Source organism: Phyllostomus discolor, chromosome 1 (assembly GCF_004126475.2).
Source record: "Phyllostomus discolor isolate MPI-MPIP mPhyDis1 chromosome 1, mPhyDis1.pri.v3, whole genome shotgun sequence".
NCBI classification, from domain to species: Eukaryota; Metazoa; Chordata; class Mammalia; order Chiroptera; family Phyllostomidae; genus Phyllostomus; species Phyllostomus discolor.
The window spans coordinates 207,299,346-207,317,868 of record NC_040903.2 but is presented as its reverse complement, the minus strand read 5'-3'; the positions used below and the strand labels follow the sequence as shown (position 1 = coordinate 207,317,868).

The 18,523-nt window shown below is 39.8% G+C and overlaps 1 protein-coding gene across 1 annotated transcript in view; it reads left to right on the top strand.

The window, feature by feature from the left end:
* Window positions 1-18,523, top strand: part of EML5 (EMAP like 5) — a 116,655-nt gene that overhangs the window by 47,083 nt on the left and 51,049 nt on the right. The window contains 7 exon segments of the mRNA XM_028508137.2: window positions 954-1,140; window positions 2,169-2,274; window positions 3,939-4,032; window positions 6,810-6,910; window positions 11,962-12,164; window positions 12,985-13,096; window positions 16,192-16,319. Of these exon segments, the coding sequence (XP_028363938.1) occupies window positions 954-1,140; window positions 2,169-2,274; window positions 3,939-4,032; window positions 6,810-6,910; window positions 11,962-12,164; window positions 12,985-13,096; window positions 16,192-16,319 (931 nt within the window).

The following is an 18,523-nucleotide window of genomic DNA, read 5'->3' as shown; positions in this document are numbered from 1 at the left end:
CTTTAAACAAATGAATACATAACATGTAAGGGACTGTCATCTCCCCTAAACACAAGTATGTCTAATTTGGAGTGGTATTGTGTATTCATTTTACCTTCATATTTTGATTTCGGTAAAAGACAGTTTCTGGATTGCCTTACAGGTCTCCCGCATCACCCTGGAACAACAGATTCTCCAGTCTGACAATTTTTTCTCTTCACCCAGTAATCCTTTTCTTACCTGACTGACTGATGCTTTCAAGAATTTCAGAAAGGATCTATTTAGCAAAAGTGTTTTTTTTCTCCTGTGTTAATAGACTGTATTTCCATGCAGTTATGTTATATGAATTGGTTTTATTTGAAGTACAAAGAAAGGTTGCTATAAATGGAATTGTAGTCATCATGTTTAGAAGATGTGGCTGCTTTTTCCTGAATGAGTATAATATTTTTAAATTATTGTTTAAACTTATTTTTTGGACTATATCTTACACTCTCAAAATTCAGCAGTGTGTATGAAAGGCCGCCCTTCAAAACTCCATTCCCCCCTCTGCTCTCCAGCCATCGTTTCCCCTGCACCAGGAATAATCACTGTTCCTTCCAGAAATTCTTAGGCATATACAGACAAATGCAAATATTTATTGTTTTCTATGCCCTTTCACTTATAAACAGCACCTATTTTTGTTTTATAGTATACAGATTTAGTACTGTGCTTGTATGTGAATAGTAGTGCACTGTGTACATTTGCATGCACCTTGATTTTTTTCAGTCAGTAGTATAGCTTGGATTTAGCTCTTCATAATGAGAGCAATTCATAAAAGCTTATGTGATTTGAGATTTTGTATTTTGTTTTAATGGCTTAGTATCTTGTAAAACTAGACATTAAACGACCCCAACGGTACCTGCTTCTCCTCTATGTAGTCCATATTTATCAGATAAAAGACCAAAGTTCATATTATGTGTGTTTTCTATATTTAGTTACAGAGGTTATGACTGTCGAAGTAATCTGTTTTATACTCAAATCGGTGAAATTGTGTACCACGTGGCAGCAGTGGGTGTCATTTATAATCGACAGCAGAACACACAGCGCTTTTACCTGGGTCATGATGACGACATCCTCTGCCTGGCTATTCATCCTGTGAAAGACTTTGTGGCGACCGGCCAGGTGGGTCCTTCAAACACCTGTAACAGGCCAGAGAGGTTAGGCCTTTGTTTGGCCTTAAAGTTAGATGAGTCCACTTTTTTAAAAAATCTATGCATATGTTTTGTATTCTAGGAAATAAGGAGTAAAGAATTTAGAGTGGGATTTAGTTTTCATATTAAAAACAAAATTTACCACAACTCGTTCCTACAGTTTCTTTAAAAGTTTCTTCTTCTTCTTCTTCTTCTTTTTTTTTTATTTGACTTTGTAACTAAAGAGCTCTGACTTCTTTCTGTGAGGATAATATTAACTACTTAAAATTTGTGAATAAAAATTACAGAAAACATAAGGACTAGAAATACGGTTTCAAGTGATCTAAAATAACTTATCTAACAAATGTTCTGTGACCAAAAGGGTGACTGTGTTTTTGTTTTACAACCATGGTGGGACACCTATTCAGGTTTACCAAAGTACAAAGCAACGATACTGAAATAGAAAACACTGAGAACATCTTAAGTGATACCTCTCTCTGTGGAGAGTCTTAGAGAAGGATGGAAAGGGGCGAGGTTTATAGATGGTTACTGTTTGTAAGCACTTGACTAGTTTCTTAATGTATAATTATTTTATTCTCCTGTCACCTCAAGGAGAATGACTCAAACCAGTTCCTCCAGATATTCTTATTTAACTAAAAATATTAGCTCCCAATGAGGTCAAAACTTATCTTAATGTCTTAATGCTCATTATCTCTAGCATAGGAAGACTGCCAATAATAGGTGCTTGGTAAGCATCATCTTTACTGTGGGCATATAAGGTAAAATTTAGGAGTCACGTATTTCTGGGACGTTTCTAGGCACATGGAGCCTATCCTCATTAGCTTTTCAACAAATGTAAGAAAGTCAGTCACATATGCAGTCTGCCTTGTATTTTTCATTTGGTGAGTGTCAATAGCAGATACAAAAAAGGGCTATATAATCCATTTTATTTTCTTTTAAAAGATGTAAAAATAAATTATTTAATTGTATAAAATTGCTTTTGTAATCCTTCTATTTTAGGTAGGTAGGGACCCTTCGATTCACATATGGGATACAGAGACCATTAAACCTTTGTCTGTATTAAAGGGCTGCCACCAGTATGGTGTCTGTGCTGTTGATTTCTCAGGTAAGGCTGTTTTCTGTCTCAGCGGGAATGATCAGAATGCAGAGGCAGTGTATAGCGTTTTAGTCTAAGTGAGTGTTGCTTAAACTTGTCAAATGTACGTATCCTTAGCCTAACAAATTAGGACTGTGTGGACGTGGGTTTTCTGGCTATTTTATAATTGTAATTTGATGAGTATAATTTTTAAATTACATTTTATTTTTATTCTTGTTTTTTTTTAATCCTCACTGAGGATATATCCATTGACTCCAGAGGACATGAGATAGAAAAAGATAGAGAAAGAGATAGATAGATACAAACAAACAAACAAACAAACACTGATGTGCAGAAATGTCAATTGGTTGCTTCCTGAATGCACCCCCAACAGGGGACCGAACCTGCAACCTAGGCATGTACCATGACTGGAATCAAACCCGTGACCTTTCAGTTTTTGGGATGATGATGGTCCAGCCACTTGAGCCGCACTGGCTAGGGCAATCAGTGTAATTTTTGATACCCATTAACATAAATATGTTTCTGTTAAAATAAAAAATGTTAGTCTCCATAACCTCTAAGGTCCTCTCAATTACTACAAATGGTATATAGTTCCCACTTTGGGCAAATTCTGATCACTGTGTCTTAGAGTCATGGAGTGAACTTTGAAAATGTTTAGGATGAAAGCTGGGAAAGAAAGAGGTGAGACCTGAAATATTTCTTTTATAACATTTCTATGAAGTGACTATTTCAAACTGGCTTATCTAAGTAATTTCAGATCATGTTAGCTCTTCACTGTGCATTTGAAAGTTTCACGATTACAGGTAGATCAAAATACAGAAACAGATCTGCAGTGGAAACTGGGGTGTGGGTCAGGAAACAGGAAGTACTGTTAATAGAGATTTTTGTATTGAGAAAGCGTAAATCTGTGCTGTCTGCTGCTTTGACTGAATTGGTAGTGAATTATTCATAGTAGAGATTTTTGGAAAAAATGTATGTACCCATTCAAGGATCTGCTAAACTCAAGAAACAAGAGAATAAATGGCAGACTAAGGGAGTCACCAAGAGACATACCAGTGGTAGCGATGATGAACTGATTGGGGTTTTCAAAAAGCATGACAGACACATTGACAAACATTTTATTGTGGTTTCAGCCATTACAACTTACAGTAGACACGTGCACGTCTAACGTGTTCATTCCTTGTTGCTTGATAATGGGAACAAAATAATTGGCCTTCACTAAAAATAGTCATATTAATGGCAACATGTGGCTGTAACCTGCATCTTTTTCAGTTAATTAACTTTTCATAGTCACTTTGAGTTTTAGTATCACAAAAGATTTCTTAATGGTGAAATTAATTGAGTAAACTTTTTCTTTCTTTCTTAGTTTTTTCTTTTTGTTTTTTAAATTTCTTTTTCCCACTTTTCTGGTTGTCCTCCTTTCCCCCATCTCAGCCTGATGGATATGGTAAATGAAGTCAGAGACAATGTCGGTGAATGGGTTTGGATTCACTGAGAAACAATTCTCCTCCCCTTATAAAGTCTTATAGAAAGTTCTTTCTATAGCTGTCTACACACCTAACATTTAATATCATTCTGTACAATTTTAAATATGGTGCTGTGGTTTTATAATATGTACTGAATGGTGTTTATCTTCTGAATGGTAATGGTCAGTATGTCTCTAATTTTCGCAGCGGACGGGAAACGCTTGGCTTCCGTTGGGATAGACGACAGCCACACTATCGTGCTGTGGGACTGGAAGAGAGGAGAGAAGCTGTCGACAACAAGGTGCGGGGGAATGTTGGTATCACATTTCAAAATGCTGAAATTACTTTGGACTTACATTTTACAAAAATTAAAACATCTTTGAAATCAAGCAAACATGGAACCTTTTTCTGTTGCTGCCATGTTTGTCACTAAATAAGTCATATAATCATGGTAGAAAGACAATTGATTTCAGGATTCGTTTATAAGCTTAATCCTTGAGAACCACTTTTTAATGTAACCACAATATGATATTGGAAATAGCCATTGCCCATTTACAGGAAGAATTCTGACTGTACCATAAGCTATAGGAAAGCATGATAAAGTGATATTACATATTTAAGTGAAAAAAGATACATACATACTTATATATCACAAAGAAGCTATATAGATTTTTAAATTTTTTGTTATACTTTTTCTGGATTTTCTACAGTGACCATATTATTTTTATTATTTATTTACTTTAAGATTTTATCTATTCATCTTTAGACAGAAGGGAAGAGGAGGAGAAAGAGAGGGAGAAAAACATCAATGTGTGGTTGTCTCTCAAGCACCCAGTACTGGGTCCCAGCCTGCAACCCAGGCGTGTGCCCTGACTGGAAATCGAACCGGTGACCCTTGGGTTTGCAGACCCACACTCAATCCATTGAGCCATGCCAGGCAGGGCGAGCGTGTTATTTTTCTAATGAAAATATTAACAATTTCTTTGAAGTAGGAAGTAGTCAAGTGTCAGATTACATGATTAACTGGCAAAACAGCAAGATACAAAGTCAATATTCAGAAATCAAGGGCATTTTTGTACACCAACAATGAACTATCAGAAGGAGAAACTAGGGAAAATTTCATTTACTATAGCACCAAGAAAAATAAAGTACCTAGGAATAAACCTAACCAAGGAGGTGAAAGACCTATACTCACAAAACTACACAACACTGAAGAAAGAAATTAAGGAAGACACAAACAAATGGAGCATGTACCATGTACCATGTTCATGGATTGGGAGAATTAACATAATCAAACTGTCCATACTACCCAAAGCAATTTATACATTCAACACAATCCCTATTGAAGTACCAAAGGCATATTTCACAGATACAGAGCAAACATTTCAAAAATTTATATAGAACCATAAATGACCCCGAATAGCTGCAGCAATTTTGAGAAAGGAGAACAAAGTAGGAGGGATCAGAATACCTGATATCAAACTGTATTACAAGGCCACTGTAATCAAAACAGCCTGGTGTTGGCATAAAAACAGATGCATGGACCAATGGAACAGAATAGCCCAGAAATAAACCCAAGTCTCTATGGTCAATTAATATTAGGTAAAGGGGACAGAAGCATAAAATGGAGTAAAAATAGCCTCTTCAACAAATGGTGTTGGGAGAACTGGACAGCTGCATGCAAAAAAATGAAATTGAATCACCAACTTACACCATACACAAAAGTAAATTCAAAGTGGATAAAAGACTTAAATAAGTCACAACACCATAAAAGTCCTGGAGGAGAAGATAGGAAAGTCTCAGGTATTGCGTGCAGTAATATGTTCACCAGTATATCCCCTAGAGCAAGGGACATAAAGAATAAACAAATGGAACCTCATCAAAATAAAAAGCTTCTGCACGGCTAAAGAGAACATTAAAATGAAAAGAGAACCAATTGTATGGGAAAATATATTCGCCAATGATACCTTGGACAAGGGTTTGATCTCCAAAATATTTAAAGAACTCACACAACTCCACTCCAAGAAGACAAACAACCCAATTAAAAAGTGCGCAAAGGACTTGAACAGATACTTCCCTAAGGAGGACATACAAGGGGCCCAGAGACATACGAAAAGATGCTCAACATCACTAGCCATCAGAGAGATGCAAATTAAAACCACAATGAGATGTCACTTCACACCAGTCAGAATGGCCATCATAAACAAATCAACAAACAAGTGCTGGCAAGGTTGTGGAGAAAGGGGAACCCTAGTGCACTGTTGGTGGGAATGCAGACTGGTGCAGCCACTATGGAAAACAGTATGGGATTTCCTCAGATAACTATAAATGGAACTGCCTTTTGACCCAGCAATTCCACTGCTGTGATTATACCCTAAGGATCCTGAAACACCAATTCAAAGAACCTTTGCACCCCAATGTTCATAGCAGCACAGTTACAATAGCTGAGTGTTGGAAGCAACCTAGGTGCCCATCAGCAAATGAATGGATCAAGGAACTATAGTTCATTTACACAGTGGAATTACTACGCAGCAAAAAGAAAGGAGCTCCTACCCTTTGCAACAGCATGGGTGGATCTGGAGAGCATTATGCAAAGTGAAATAAGCCAGGCGGTGAAAGACAAATACCATATGATCTCAGCTATAAGTGGAACTTAATCACCAAAACACACAAGCAAGCAAGATATAACCGGAGACATTGAAATTAAGAACACACTGACAGTCACCAGAGGAGAAGTGGGAGGGGATAAGGGTAGTAAAGAGGGAAGGGTTTTCAGGAACAAGTATAAAGGATACAAGGACAAAAACCAAAGGGGGGGTGGGATCAAGGATAGAAAGTGGGTGTGGCTGGGGTAGGCGAGAGAAGTGGGGCGGGGCGGGGGGAATGGAGACAACTGTACTTGAACAACAGTAAAAAAAATGTGGTAAAAAACTGAGGTTTGAAAGCAAAAACAGTATTTTTGGACATGATTTGAAAGCAGATTTATTTTATACTGTATTTTTTATACATGTCTTCAGTACTTTTTATTTTCTGAAAAAAATTTTTAAAGGAATTAAAACATTTTGGTATTTATTTCAGAGGAAGTAAAGATAAGATTTTTGTTGTAAAGATGAACCCCTGCGTGCCTGATAAATTAATTACAGCTGGAATTAAACACATGAAATTTTGGCGTAGAGCAGGTAAGATAGTGCTTTTTATTTTTTTGAAATTTAAGAAATTACTTTTCAAAGTGATTTAGCTAAACGGGTGAAATCTGAATAAAGTGTGGGGTTCAGTTAACAGTAATATATTAATATTACATGTTTGTTTCTTAGTTTTGATAGTCTATAAAAATGTAAGATGCTAATATTAGGAAAAACTGAGTCAGGAGTACTGTATGAGATCACTGTGTATCTTTGCATCTTTTATGAAAATCTAAAATTGTTCAAAATAAAAAGTTTTTTAAAAGTGATTCACAGTTGCCTTAGTACATTTTAAACAAATATAAAATTTATTTTATCATCATTTATTGGCTGCATTGGTCTCTTATTCATATTTGCAAAAGGATTTAACTTATGAAATTAACCAAGTGATGTCCATACTCCTTTTTTCTGTTAAAAACATTTTCTAAAAAATTTTATGTGCTATAAAATGATATAGAAATGGAACATTTCATGACTTTAGTTATTTTTAATTATAAACTAGTAAGTGTGAAAGAAGTTCGTGTTTTAAAATGAAAGTGTCTGCCCTGGCTGGTATGGCTCAGTGGACTGAGTGCTGGCCTGTGGACTGAAAGGTCACCAGTTCGATTCTCAGTCAGAACACTTGCCTGGATTGCAGGCCAGGTCCCATTGGGGATCTGAGAGAGGCAACTGATTGATATTTCTCTTGTGCACTGGTGTCTATCCCTCTCTTTCCCCTCTTATCCCCTCTCTCTAAAAATAAATTAAAAATCTTTAATTAAGAAAATATCATTAAGGCCTGGCTGGTGTGGCTCAGTGGATTGAGCACTGGTCTATGATCTAGAAGGTCTCAGGTTCAATTCCGGGTCAGGGCTCATGCCTGGGTTGCAAGCCAAGTCCCCAGTTAGGGGTGTGTGAGAGGCAACCGATAGATCACAGGTGGCAAACACAAGGCCTGCGGGCTGAATCCAGCCCTCCACCTTCTTTTTCCCACCTGACACCCTGTTTCTACCCAGCGGCAGCGCTGAACTCCTTGCCCCTAGTTAAGGAGTCGTTCCATTTACACAGTCCTGAAATGACATTCAGCCCTTTGAAGGCAACCACGAGGCTGATGTGGCCCCCGGTGAAAATGAGTTTGACACCCCTGTGATAGATGTTTGTCCCTCTCCCATCTTTCCTCTCCCTCTAAAAATAAGATCTTTAAAAATAATAATTAAAAGGAAAAGGTCTCTTTTCCACATAATTAGTGTACTTATAAATTCCAGCAATTTGACATCAGAGTCTCAGTATTCTTAAACCTTTCAGGTAAAATTCATAAATGTAGGAAGAAGTGAAACATGTATCAGAGAAGAATAGTCTTTTTGAAGGCATTTCTCAAGTTCACTTTCAAATTGTAAACCACATAAGACACAAATGAGTTTTCAGACTTGGATTTAATACTTGATCACAAACTCACCAGATAATATTGTATACCCATTTACAAAGTAAAGAAAACTGTTTTCACAGTTGTAGTTTTCATTCCTATACATTTAAGCAAAACTTTTAATTTGAATATCTAAGTCACTTGGAATTGTAATTACCAAGCAAGTAATGTTTATTATTTCTGTATCGGAAAAACTATAATATTTTTTGAAATAAGAGACGTAAAGAATGTAAATAGCCTTAAAATGACAAGGTTTACAATTCATTAACTTTTTTCCTTAAGTTTGATCAGACGTAGTAGACCTAAAACTGAACCATAAAAGGATAAATGGTAAGACTTGGGTGTGCATTTCAACCTTCCTCACTTCTGGGGTTCTGGTCCTGCAGAGTTTAGGAGCCAACTGGAAATAAGGAACCACTTCATTGGGCTAAGTGTTATTTAAACGTCTACATGCATAGCTTTATGTAAACTAAGTTAAAGATGATTTAAGCCTGAGGCTAAAAGGGAGGGAGGGGGATGCTCACCTCCTGTTCCACATGAGGCTTTGAGGGTTCCAAGTGATCAGTCTCTCCTCTAAGGAGCTGGAGCTCTCTTCCATGGCTGGCGGGATGAGCGACTGAAAGCTTTTCGAGTGCAACAGCGACATGACCTTGTAGCACTGTGTGTTACTAGAAAACCCAGCTAATGAGTGTCTAAACCAGGGTGGCAAACTCTTTCCGTAAATGGCTAGAGAGTAAATACTCGTATTTTAGATTTTCCAGGCCCCAAATCAGGAATAGTACACTAGTGCTTATAGAACAGAGAGAGAACCCCTGCCCTGCCCTACCGGTTTGCACCCTGGTGCTGTCAGCTGGAGACATCCTCTCTGAGATCAGCCTGCTGCGGTGAAGGGGACTGGCAGGCTGGGGTGAGGGGACTGTGGTCAGCTTCACTCAGCTTCTCCTGGAGAGTCCTGCCTTCTCACCTTGGGCAGCTGGCCAGAGGCAGGGCAACCCCTGGACCGTGCTTCCACTGTTAGATGCCCAGCAGTTGCCATTAGCGGAGTTCGCCATTTGTTGATGGCCACCTCCTGAAGCCCTGGGCAGCTGCTAGGAGGCCGCCACCGGTCAGGGAGGCAGGCTCGGGGAACAGAGCAGGGAACAGGTGTAGCCTGTGCCGCTCACAGTGCAGAGCCGCTCCGGCGGGTGCCCACCACCACCGCGTGCGGTGGCAGGGTCTGGCCCTCAGCCCATAGCTTGCCCAGCCGGCTCCAGGTGCACACGCAGCCTGTGCTCTAGGGAAGGCCAGTCCCTCCGCGTTTGCACTAGATCCCTTCTCTCCCTCACTCCAGGACGTCACTCCCACTCTTCTTCCCTGTCTTTCCTCATCACCAGTTTCCCCTCCGCTGACTCTTTCCCTTCGGCATGCAAGAGTGGTGTTACTTCTCCATCTCAAATACACCCAACCGAACAAGAGCCAACTTTCAACTCCACCCTCCAGTTACTAATTGCTTACCTGTGTACTAACACACCTCCGGGCAGGGGTTCACCCCTTCACTTGGAAGTTTATGTTCGCCTTCTTTCTCTCGAGAGAACTCAGTCTCACTTTTGTTTTCCTTCCCCACTCCACTTAATTGCGCTGCCAGGTTCACTAACAATTCCGGCTGCCATGTTCAGAAAAGACCATCTTCCAAACACATTGGGAACATCCCCATTTTTCATCCTCCTCCACGCTGCCACCGTGGCCTATGTCACCTTTATCTTTAGCTCAGGTGATTGAAGTAGCCTTCTAACATTTTTCATCCCTGCTGCCCTTCGGTTTACTCTCAATCCAGAAATTAGAGTGAACCTGTTAATAAACGATATGCTGTATCCTGTCATTCCACACGCAAGTGTTTTTCATCTCGTGTAGAGTAAAAGTTAAACTCCTACAACAGTCTGTGACGCTGCATTTGACTCCACCGATCCCGTTTCCCATTGCTGCCTGCCTTCCTTTCTTTGCTACTCTGCGCTGGCGTCCCTGGTTGTTCCTAGTCACGTTCTTGTGTTGGGGCCTTTGCGCATGCTGATCTCTCTGCCTCTTACGCTCTTCTTGAATGATGTGCTCTTGCCGCTGCCTTCGGGTCTTCTTTCGGATACCACCTCTCGGAGAGGCCCTTCTTAACCACCTTACTGAAAATGGACCCCTCCTATGCCTTATCTCCTTCTGATGCTTACCCGTCATCAGAAGGAGATAAGGCACCCATCAGCATCTGACATACTGTACCCTTTACTTATTTGTCATATTTATGGACTACCTCTCACCAGGAAGTTCCATGAAAGAAGGGAATTTTATTGTCTGTTTTGTTCCTAGCTCTACCTCTAGTACTTTGAATAAAGCCTGGATTATATATTTCATGAATTAGTGAATAAGGAGTTCAATTGGAAAAATGGGCAAAAGATATCAATAGGTAATGAATGGTCAATAAAAATAGGAAAAGATAAATCTCAGTAATAATCAGAGAAGTGTAAGTTAAAACCACAATAAAATTCAGCTGGTATTTCACATCCCCAGTCTAAGAATGCCAAGTGTGCCTGCCTACACAGGAGAAAGGGACTCCTTCTACCGTCAATGGGAGTGTAAGGCGATGTATCGCCTTTGGAGAACAGTTCGTCTCATCTGTATGCTGTTTCTGTTGCACATACCCAACGCCATTCCCGGGCATTCCTAGAGACGCCCTTGCCCTTGTGTAGAAGAGGCCCTTACAAGGATGTTTAAAGCAGCATTGTTTTCAATAGTAAAAATTTGGAAGCCACTTAGGTGCCTATTAATAGGAAAATGGAATTCTAGGTAGTTATAAAAATGAGTTTTCTAGAGGTGCAAATCAACATGTGTAAAACTCCATAACAAACAGTGAAGAAAAGTAAGTGGCAGATAATACATACAGAATGGTATTTACAGAAAGTTCTGAAACAAGAAAAATAATACGACGTATTGCCTAGGAGTTCGTAGATAAGCTGTCAGAGATGTACAAAGAGTGCATGAGAATCATCAGCACGTTCAGAATGGGAGGGGTGAAGATGGGAGGTGGCATCACATACCAGCTTTAGTCATTTTATGTGAGTCGGTAGTAGACATGTAAGTGTACTTTGTATTTTTTGTTTTTTTTTAAATATTTTATTTATTTATTTTTTAGAGAGGGAAGGGAGGGAGATAGAGAGAGAGAGAAACATCAATGTGCGGTTGCTGGGGGTTATGGCCTGCAACCCAGGAATGTACCCTGACTGGGAATCGAACCTAGGACACTTTGGTTCCCAGCCCGCACTCAATCCACTGAGCTACGCCAGCCAGGGCCTTTGTATTGTTTTTAATACAGTTTTGTATTCTTAAGTGTGTCATAGTAAAAATTTTGAAAACCAATCAAAAGTGCTGAGGACTGCTTAAAACTCTTTAATGCATACGTGCCTTTGTGCACTCAGAGCACCGTGGCCTGAGAGCAGCTCGCTGCCGGCTGCCAGCAGGCCAGGTGCTGCCTGAGTCACTCGATGCGAAACCGTGTTTTTCTCTTGAACTCTTCTTGCTGTTACATGTCTTTCTATTTAAACAACAGCAGTAGAAAAGAAGTTGCACTGCCTGTAACTTCGTATCTTACCAAAGTGGATCTTTCATAGTGTTTTTTATGGACCAGGGGGAGGACTGATTGGAAGGAAGGGCCACACGGGCACGCTGGGGAAAAACGACACGATGATGTGCGCCGTGTACGGCTGGACCGAAGAGATGGCCTTTTCTGGAACGTCCACAGGAGACGTGTGCATCTGGAGAGACATCTTCCTCGTGAAAACAGTTAAAGCCCACGATGGGCCCGTGTTCAGTATGCACGCATTGGAAAAAGTGAGTCACCTGAAGCTAATGGCAGTGAGACAGAATTTGATCCTGGGGGTGGAGCACTTGGAGGAGGGCAGGAGCACTGGCGCTCAGTTCAGCTGGGCCGCTCAGTGATGAGCTCGTCTTCCTGCCCTTGTTTTCTTCTTCTTTCCACCTCCGGAACCCCGAGTGAGGTGTCTGCTGCTTAAAAAAATAAAGAGTTTAGCTTCATATTTGTTAATCACTTCCTATGTGTCAAAATTGTTTAAGTGCTTTATATGTTATCACCGAGTCCTATGAGGTAGCTATGGATATTATCCTTTCTCTCTCAAAGATGGGATTATGAGGCCTCTAGGAGAATATATGTAACTTGCTGAAAGTATGGAGCTACCTTATGGTTCCAAATTATAAAGTTTAAAAAAAATTTATTGACTTTAGAGAGAGATAAAGCGGGGAGAGAGGAACAGATACAGAGAGAGAAGCACTGATTTGTTGTTCCGCTTATTTATGCATTCATTGATTGATTCTTTTATGTGCAGTGACTGAGGATCGAACCCACAACCTCGGTGTATTTGGATGATGCTCTAAATGAGCTACCCGGCCAGGGTCAAACTGGATTATTTAAGTCCTTTCCTAAAAGTAGAGTGTTTAGTGTCACTGTGAATATTTTTACAGATTCCATATTGATGTTTACAAATATGCAGTGGATTCTTATACTAATTTCTGTTCATTACAAGCGGTAACTTTTGCCTATAAATGTTCTTTCCCCTAGAATTTTCCATACAGAGAAGCTTATTATTTAAAAAATATTTAGCTCTTTATTAACTTGAAACTTTTACTTTTATAGGGATTTGTTACCGGAGGAAAAGATGGTATAGTAGCTCTCTGGGATGACTCCTTTGAAAGATGTCTCAAGACCTATGCTATAAAAAGAGCTGCTTTGGCCCCGGGATCTAAAGGTGGTTTGATATTTAATTCACTTTGTAGGAGAAAATGTTACTGTCTCATTAACACATGTGGTCACTGAGGTGGAACCAGTAGAATAATTTTTTCTTCTTTACCAGACAGGCTTCAGAGTTAAATGGGAGAAGCTACTTAACCGAATGCTAGAATCACTGCTGTCCTTTCAAAATCTATTTTCTGTGATACACATGGTAAAATATTAACCAAGAACAAGTTTAGTAATGTTAATTTTTTAAAGATTTCATTTATTTATTTTTAGAGAGAGAGGAGAGAAACATCAATGTGTGGTTGCCTCTCACACACCTGCAACCCAGGCAATGTGCCCTGACTGGGAATCGAACCAGCAACCCTTTGGTTCGCAGGTCAGTGCTCAAGCCACTGAGCCACACCAGCCAGGGTGCAATGTTAATTTTTAACATTTATAGTTTTCAAAAGAAAATTGCCAGGTGAGCCTCACGTTTACCACCAGTCAGGAGTTTGTTTCCAGACTTGGCGTTTCGTTTCACCTTGGTGTTTTCCTCATCCAGCCTCTGTAGCCTTTCAGGCCTTTCCTTCCGTTATCCCTTCCCTCAGCCCGTTAAGTCAATGAGCTCCTTCACCTCCAGGCATTTCCTTCTATATGCTATCTTAATAGTTGCCTTCCTCCAGACTATGCCAAGCCATAGTTTTGCAGTCACATTTACGTGTGGTGAACTGCAGTCTGAAAATATTAAATGGAACATTTCAGAAATGAACAATTCCTAAGTTTTAAATCACGTACTGTTCTGAGTAGCATGGTGAAATCTCGTGCTGTTCTACTCTGCCCTGCCTGGAATACGAATCTCCCCTTTGTTCAGTGTATCCATGCTGGATACGCCCCTCCCCGTTAGTCATTTAGCCTCCCAGCGATCAGATCCACTGTTGTGGTTTCACAGGTTTTGTGTCCAAGTAAACCTCATCTTACTTAGTAATGGCCCCAAAGAGGGGTGATGCTGGCAATTCAGATATGCCAAAAAGAAGCCATAAAGTGCTTCCTTTGAGTGAAAAGGTGAAAATTTTATACATCTCACATCACAAGAAGGATGAGTACAGTACAATCAGGTATTTTGAGAGAAACCACGTTTACATAACTTTTATTACAGTGTATGGTTATAATTGTTCTATTTTATTGTTAGCTATTGTTAACCTTTTATTGTGTCTAATTTATGAATTAAACTTTATTGTGAGTATTATGTGTAGGAAAAGATACAGTACATGTGTTACAGAATGGACCTGTGTGTGGGGACGATACTGTTACCAAATGGAACCCCCCCTCCCCTGGGGACCCTCACTACTAGATTCCCCTTGCCCGCCACCCTTAGGACTTGGAATTATGGCTCTGAATGCCCGAGTTTGGTAAAAAGGGAAGGAACTATCTATGCAAAAAGTTATACAGACTTAGAGTAATGGGAGAATGTCGCTGTTAAATAGTCAAAGTCCCTTAAAACACCCAGAAACACACAATCAGTTTTTCCCCCGCTCTTTGCCCAGTTAGGCCAGTCGGGGGTACTGTTTCTCAGGAAAAAAATAGAAGTCCATGGCTCAGGTAGCCCCCGGTTCTTCCCAGTAATCCGTGCTCAGTTGGCAGGCCTCCCGTGGTTCCCAGTACCGTCAGCTGTGTCTCCGGGATCTCCGGGTCTTAATCCAAACCCACATGGCACCTGCTCATGGCCCACCAGCAAGAGTCCTTTCATTTCTTTCCTTCCCTGAACAGTCTCTCCTGCATTCTTCCAAACTGCTGAGAGAGAGCTCTGCATGGCTGCTACATCTTGCTGTCCTGCTTCCTAAGCCATGTGGTAAAGGGATCCCCCTCGCCGCCCCCCAAACCTCATGGCTCCAACCTGCATGGCTGCCATGCCTGGGTTTAAATCCTGGCCTGAATCTCTCTCTGGAATCCCATTTCCTACTCCTCCCACAACCAGCTACACCTGCCAGCACACCTGTGTTTTCCTAGCCTTTCTTGGCTGTCATAATTAGTCCAGGAAGGCGTGGCCTCGTGGCATGGAGCCAACCATCTCCAGGCTCTCACACAGGTGCTGTATAGCCGGGGAGCTGCCTCCTAGTTATGTTATGGTTCAGAGTCACTTCCATCTCTCTGGCTCTGAGCATGGCCACAGCTACTTCACATATCCCTGAAGCTAGCCAGCAGTTATAGATATGTAAAATAACCATTTTTGCATATCAGGTGTGAAGCTGGCCAGCTGTTGACGTGCAAAAGAACTCTCAATGGCCCTGCTGCCATGTGTCCCATCCCCCAGTCCAGACTCCTGGGGATGAGGTTATTCTATATTTTTATATTTCCTGGACACCCCGAGTTCTGGACCCTGTTACAAACCCCTCTTTGTGGGAGGTACCCATTGCATATAGAGGGTTTGGTACTCTCCACAGTTGCAGACATCCACTGGGGGTCGTGGAACACATCCCTGTGGAGGGGGGCGCAACTGTCCTTTTGCCTAGAATTTTCCCATTCTTTTCTCTTACCCCTCCAGGTTACCTGGCCGTATATTTATTTTTCAAATCTCAAACATTATTTCTTCTCAGATGATTCCTTTCCCATTCTCCTTCTAAGGAAAGCTGAAATTCCCTTACTGTGTACTTCTTTTTCAATATGCTCCTCATCCAGACAGGGTCTGATATTCTCATTATGTGCTCTGTGAGGGCAGGAGCCGGCTCTGCATGTTTCTGAAGCCTGCCCAGGACACAGCAGACACAAATGAATTCATCTTAAATTGAGCTGAATTAAAATTACTAGCCAGAATATTGTACATGCTCTTAGAGGGTCAGGAGGTGGATAAGGAGGTACAAATATGGGGAGAAGAAACAGTTGTCGGAATGGTGGTAGGGATCTGGGATTGTAGAGAATCATACAGTTGTAGTATATAGGTGGCACACACTTTTGAGATCAGTAAATTGAATGGGGAAAATGCAGTGCATTTATTAGAATACTTTATAGGAGAAAGCAATCTTGCAGTGTGATTTTGTTATCAAAAGGCATCATTGGCAATATACATATAGATATACTTGTATTGCAATAACTGCATACCTAGAAGAACATCTCCATTTAACATTTCAGGTCTTCTCTTAGAAGATAACCCATCTATACGTGCCATATCATTAGGACATGGTCATATTTTAGTTGGCACAAAGAATGGTGAAATACTAGAAGTGGATAAAAGTGGTCCAGTAACGCTTCTGGTCCAGGTAATTTCAAATATTAATATTCATTTTTTCCCGTTGTATATATACAGTTGATTCAGTACATAAGAGCCAAAGTTGATAGGGGTGAAAAATGATGTTAAATTAAGTAGGGAAATATCTGTTAATGTTACTGTATGCCCCCAAATTTAAATTTTATTATAGCTAAATGTGTAACTTCAGTAAACAAATGTACATGATATCATGTGGATAATAGCCAATATTTTAAGTAATTTCTTATTGCAAAACAAACTAATGGAAAGCAAAACCATTTGTAATTAATTTAACCCAATCCATTTATTTCATATTTAATTTTATTTCTTTGAAGTATATTTGTTGAACCTAAGGCCATTGTTTCTCTGTGAAACTCTTCACTTTATTTCATTCTTTCTCAGGTTTCTAACTTTGAAAATTTAAAAGTGAATGTATGCTAAAACTTTATTGCTGAAAACAAAGAAAATACAGGGTGGGGCAAAACTAGGCTTACAGTTGTTCATATGGAAAATAATGCAATAATTAATAAATAATAATACCAGAAAAAACTGTCACATACTTACAACTGTAAACCTACTTTTGCCCCACCCTGTATATTAATAATAAAAAATCCAGAAATACAAAAATTGGTGTGGTGGAAATGTGAAATGAAACTGTGGGGAATACTGTATTAATTTTTCACATGTCATTTCCTGTATGTATTGTGTTTTTCTGAAAAGTAGGGAGGGAAATAAATCAAGAGTGTAAAACACACCAAGTAAGGCAGGGTCGACCCCAGTGATTTTCAGTCTCTGTTATCTTGCGGCACACACAAACTAGTTGCTAAAATTCGGCATACCGAAAATACATATTTTGCCTATCTGACAAAAAAAAAAACAGGTGTAATTTTGATCCGTTCACACTGGATGGCTATTGTTGTGTTGGCTGTTGTCATTTTTTTACATCTATTCAGCCAGTCTCTGACTGAATAGTCAGGTACTGCATGTTTTAAAAACTCTCGTGGCACACCAGTTGAAAATCACTGATCCACCCTAATGCAAAATCGTCTCATGCAACTCTACACAGTAGCACCAATTTTGGGTTTGCCTTTTGCCCTGAAAAAGAATTATGTTCTTTCCTAATACAGACTTACTTTTTCTCCAGCCCCCACTGCACTCCTGTTAAGACATACCCAAGAGGACACTTAGATGAGAACATTGCCCATACTTCAGTGTTCGTGTAGTATCCTGATGGACCACGGAGAACTTACAGGCAGATACGCATTTTACATTAAATTAGCTGCCAGACTCCCATGTCCTACTCTTTCATTTCAGTCACATAATATTCCTTTGAAGTAAAGAGATGACGGAGTCATGGCATTTATCACCACCTTCAGGATCTCTTGGAAAATGAGACAAGTCTGCTTTTAAGGAAGGGATCCATAGATGGCACCATTGAAAACACACACAATTTCATAGTTGTAAGATTTTTAAGTCATAAGTGACATCCTAATATTTTTATATTTATTATAGAGTTTAAGATTTCAAATCTACTGCCCCTTATACATCCGGAAGAAGATAAGAATACCACTTCTCACCATTATTGTCCAACTGTGTGTGTTAGGTATCGGCCAGTTTAGTCAAACAAAACAGAAAATGTGTTAGAAACAGCACTGTCAGTATTAAGAGAGTATAACCAGATACCGTGACTATTCAAGAGAATAAACTGAAAATTTAGTAGACCTTAAGAGGGAGCTCTATAAAGTGCATAGATGCAGAATCACACAATAGTCCTTCTATGCATTAGCAAGAATCAGAAAATATGACACAAAAATGGTGCTCATAAAGAAAACTCTACAATAACCAGGAATAAATATGCAAGACCCATGTTAAGAAAAGTGGACAATTTTACTAAAGGCATAAAAGAATTGAATAAATTATAAATTCAATATGATTATAATCCAAATCCTAATGAGATTTGTTCACAAAATCTGGGAAGTGTTTTTAAAATCAGAAAGGAAAAATATTTTAAAAGAGCCAAATTTTTGTGACACTTCATGCCAGAAATAAAGATAATATAAGACTGTAGTGATTAAAGGTGTGGGAATGCGTGTTCACACCGGAGTGCAGTCACTCTGTGCACCACAGACTTGTACGACGGTGTTCACAGCAGCAGAGCTCCCCGGACCGGGTTGGGAAGTCGTGTGTGTGAGCAGTACTGAGTCCTCTGATCCGGGG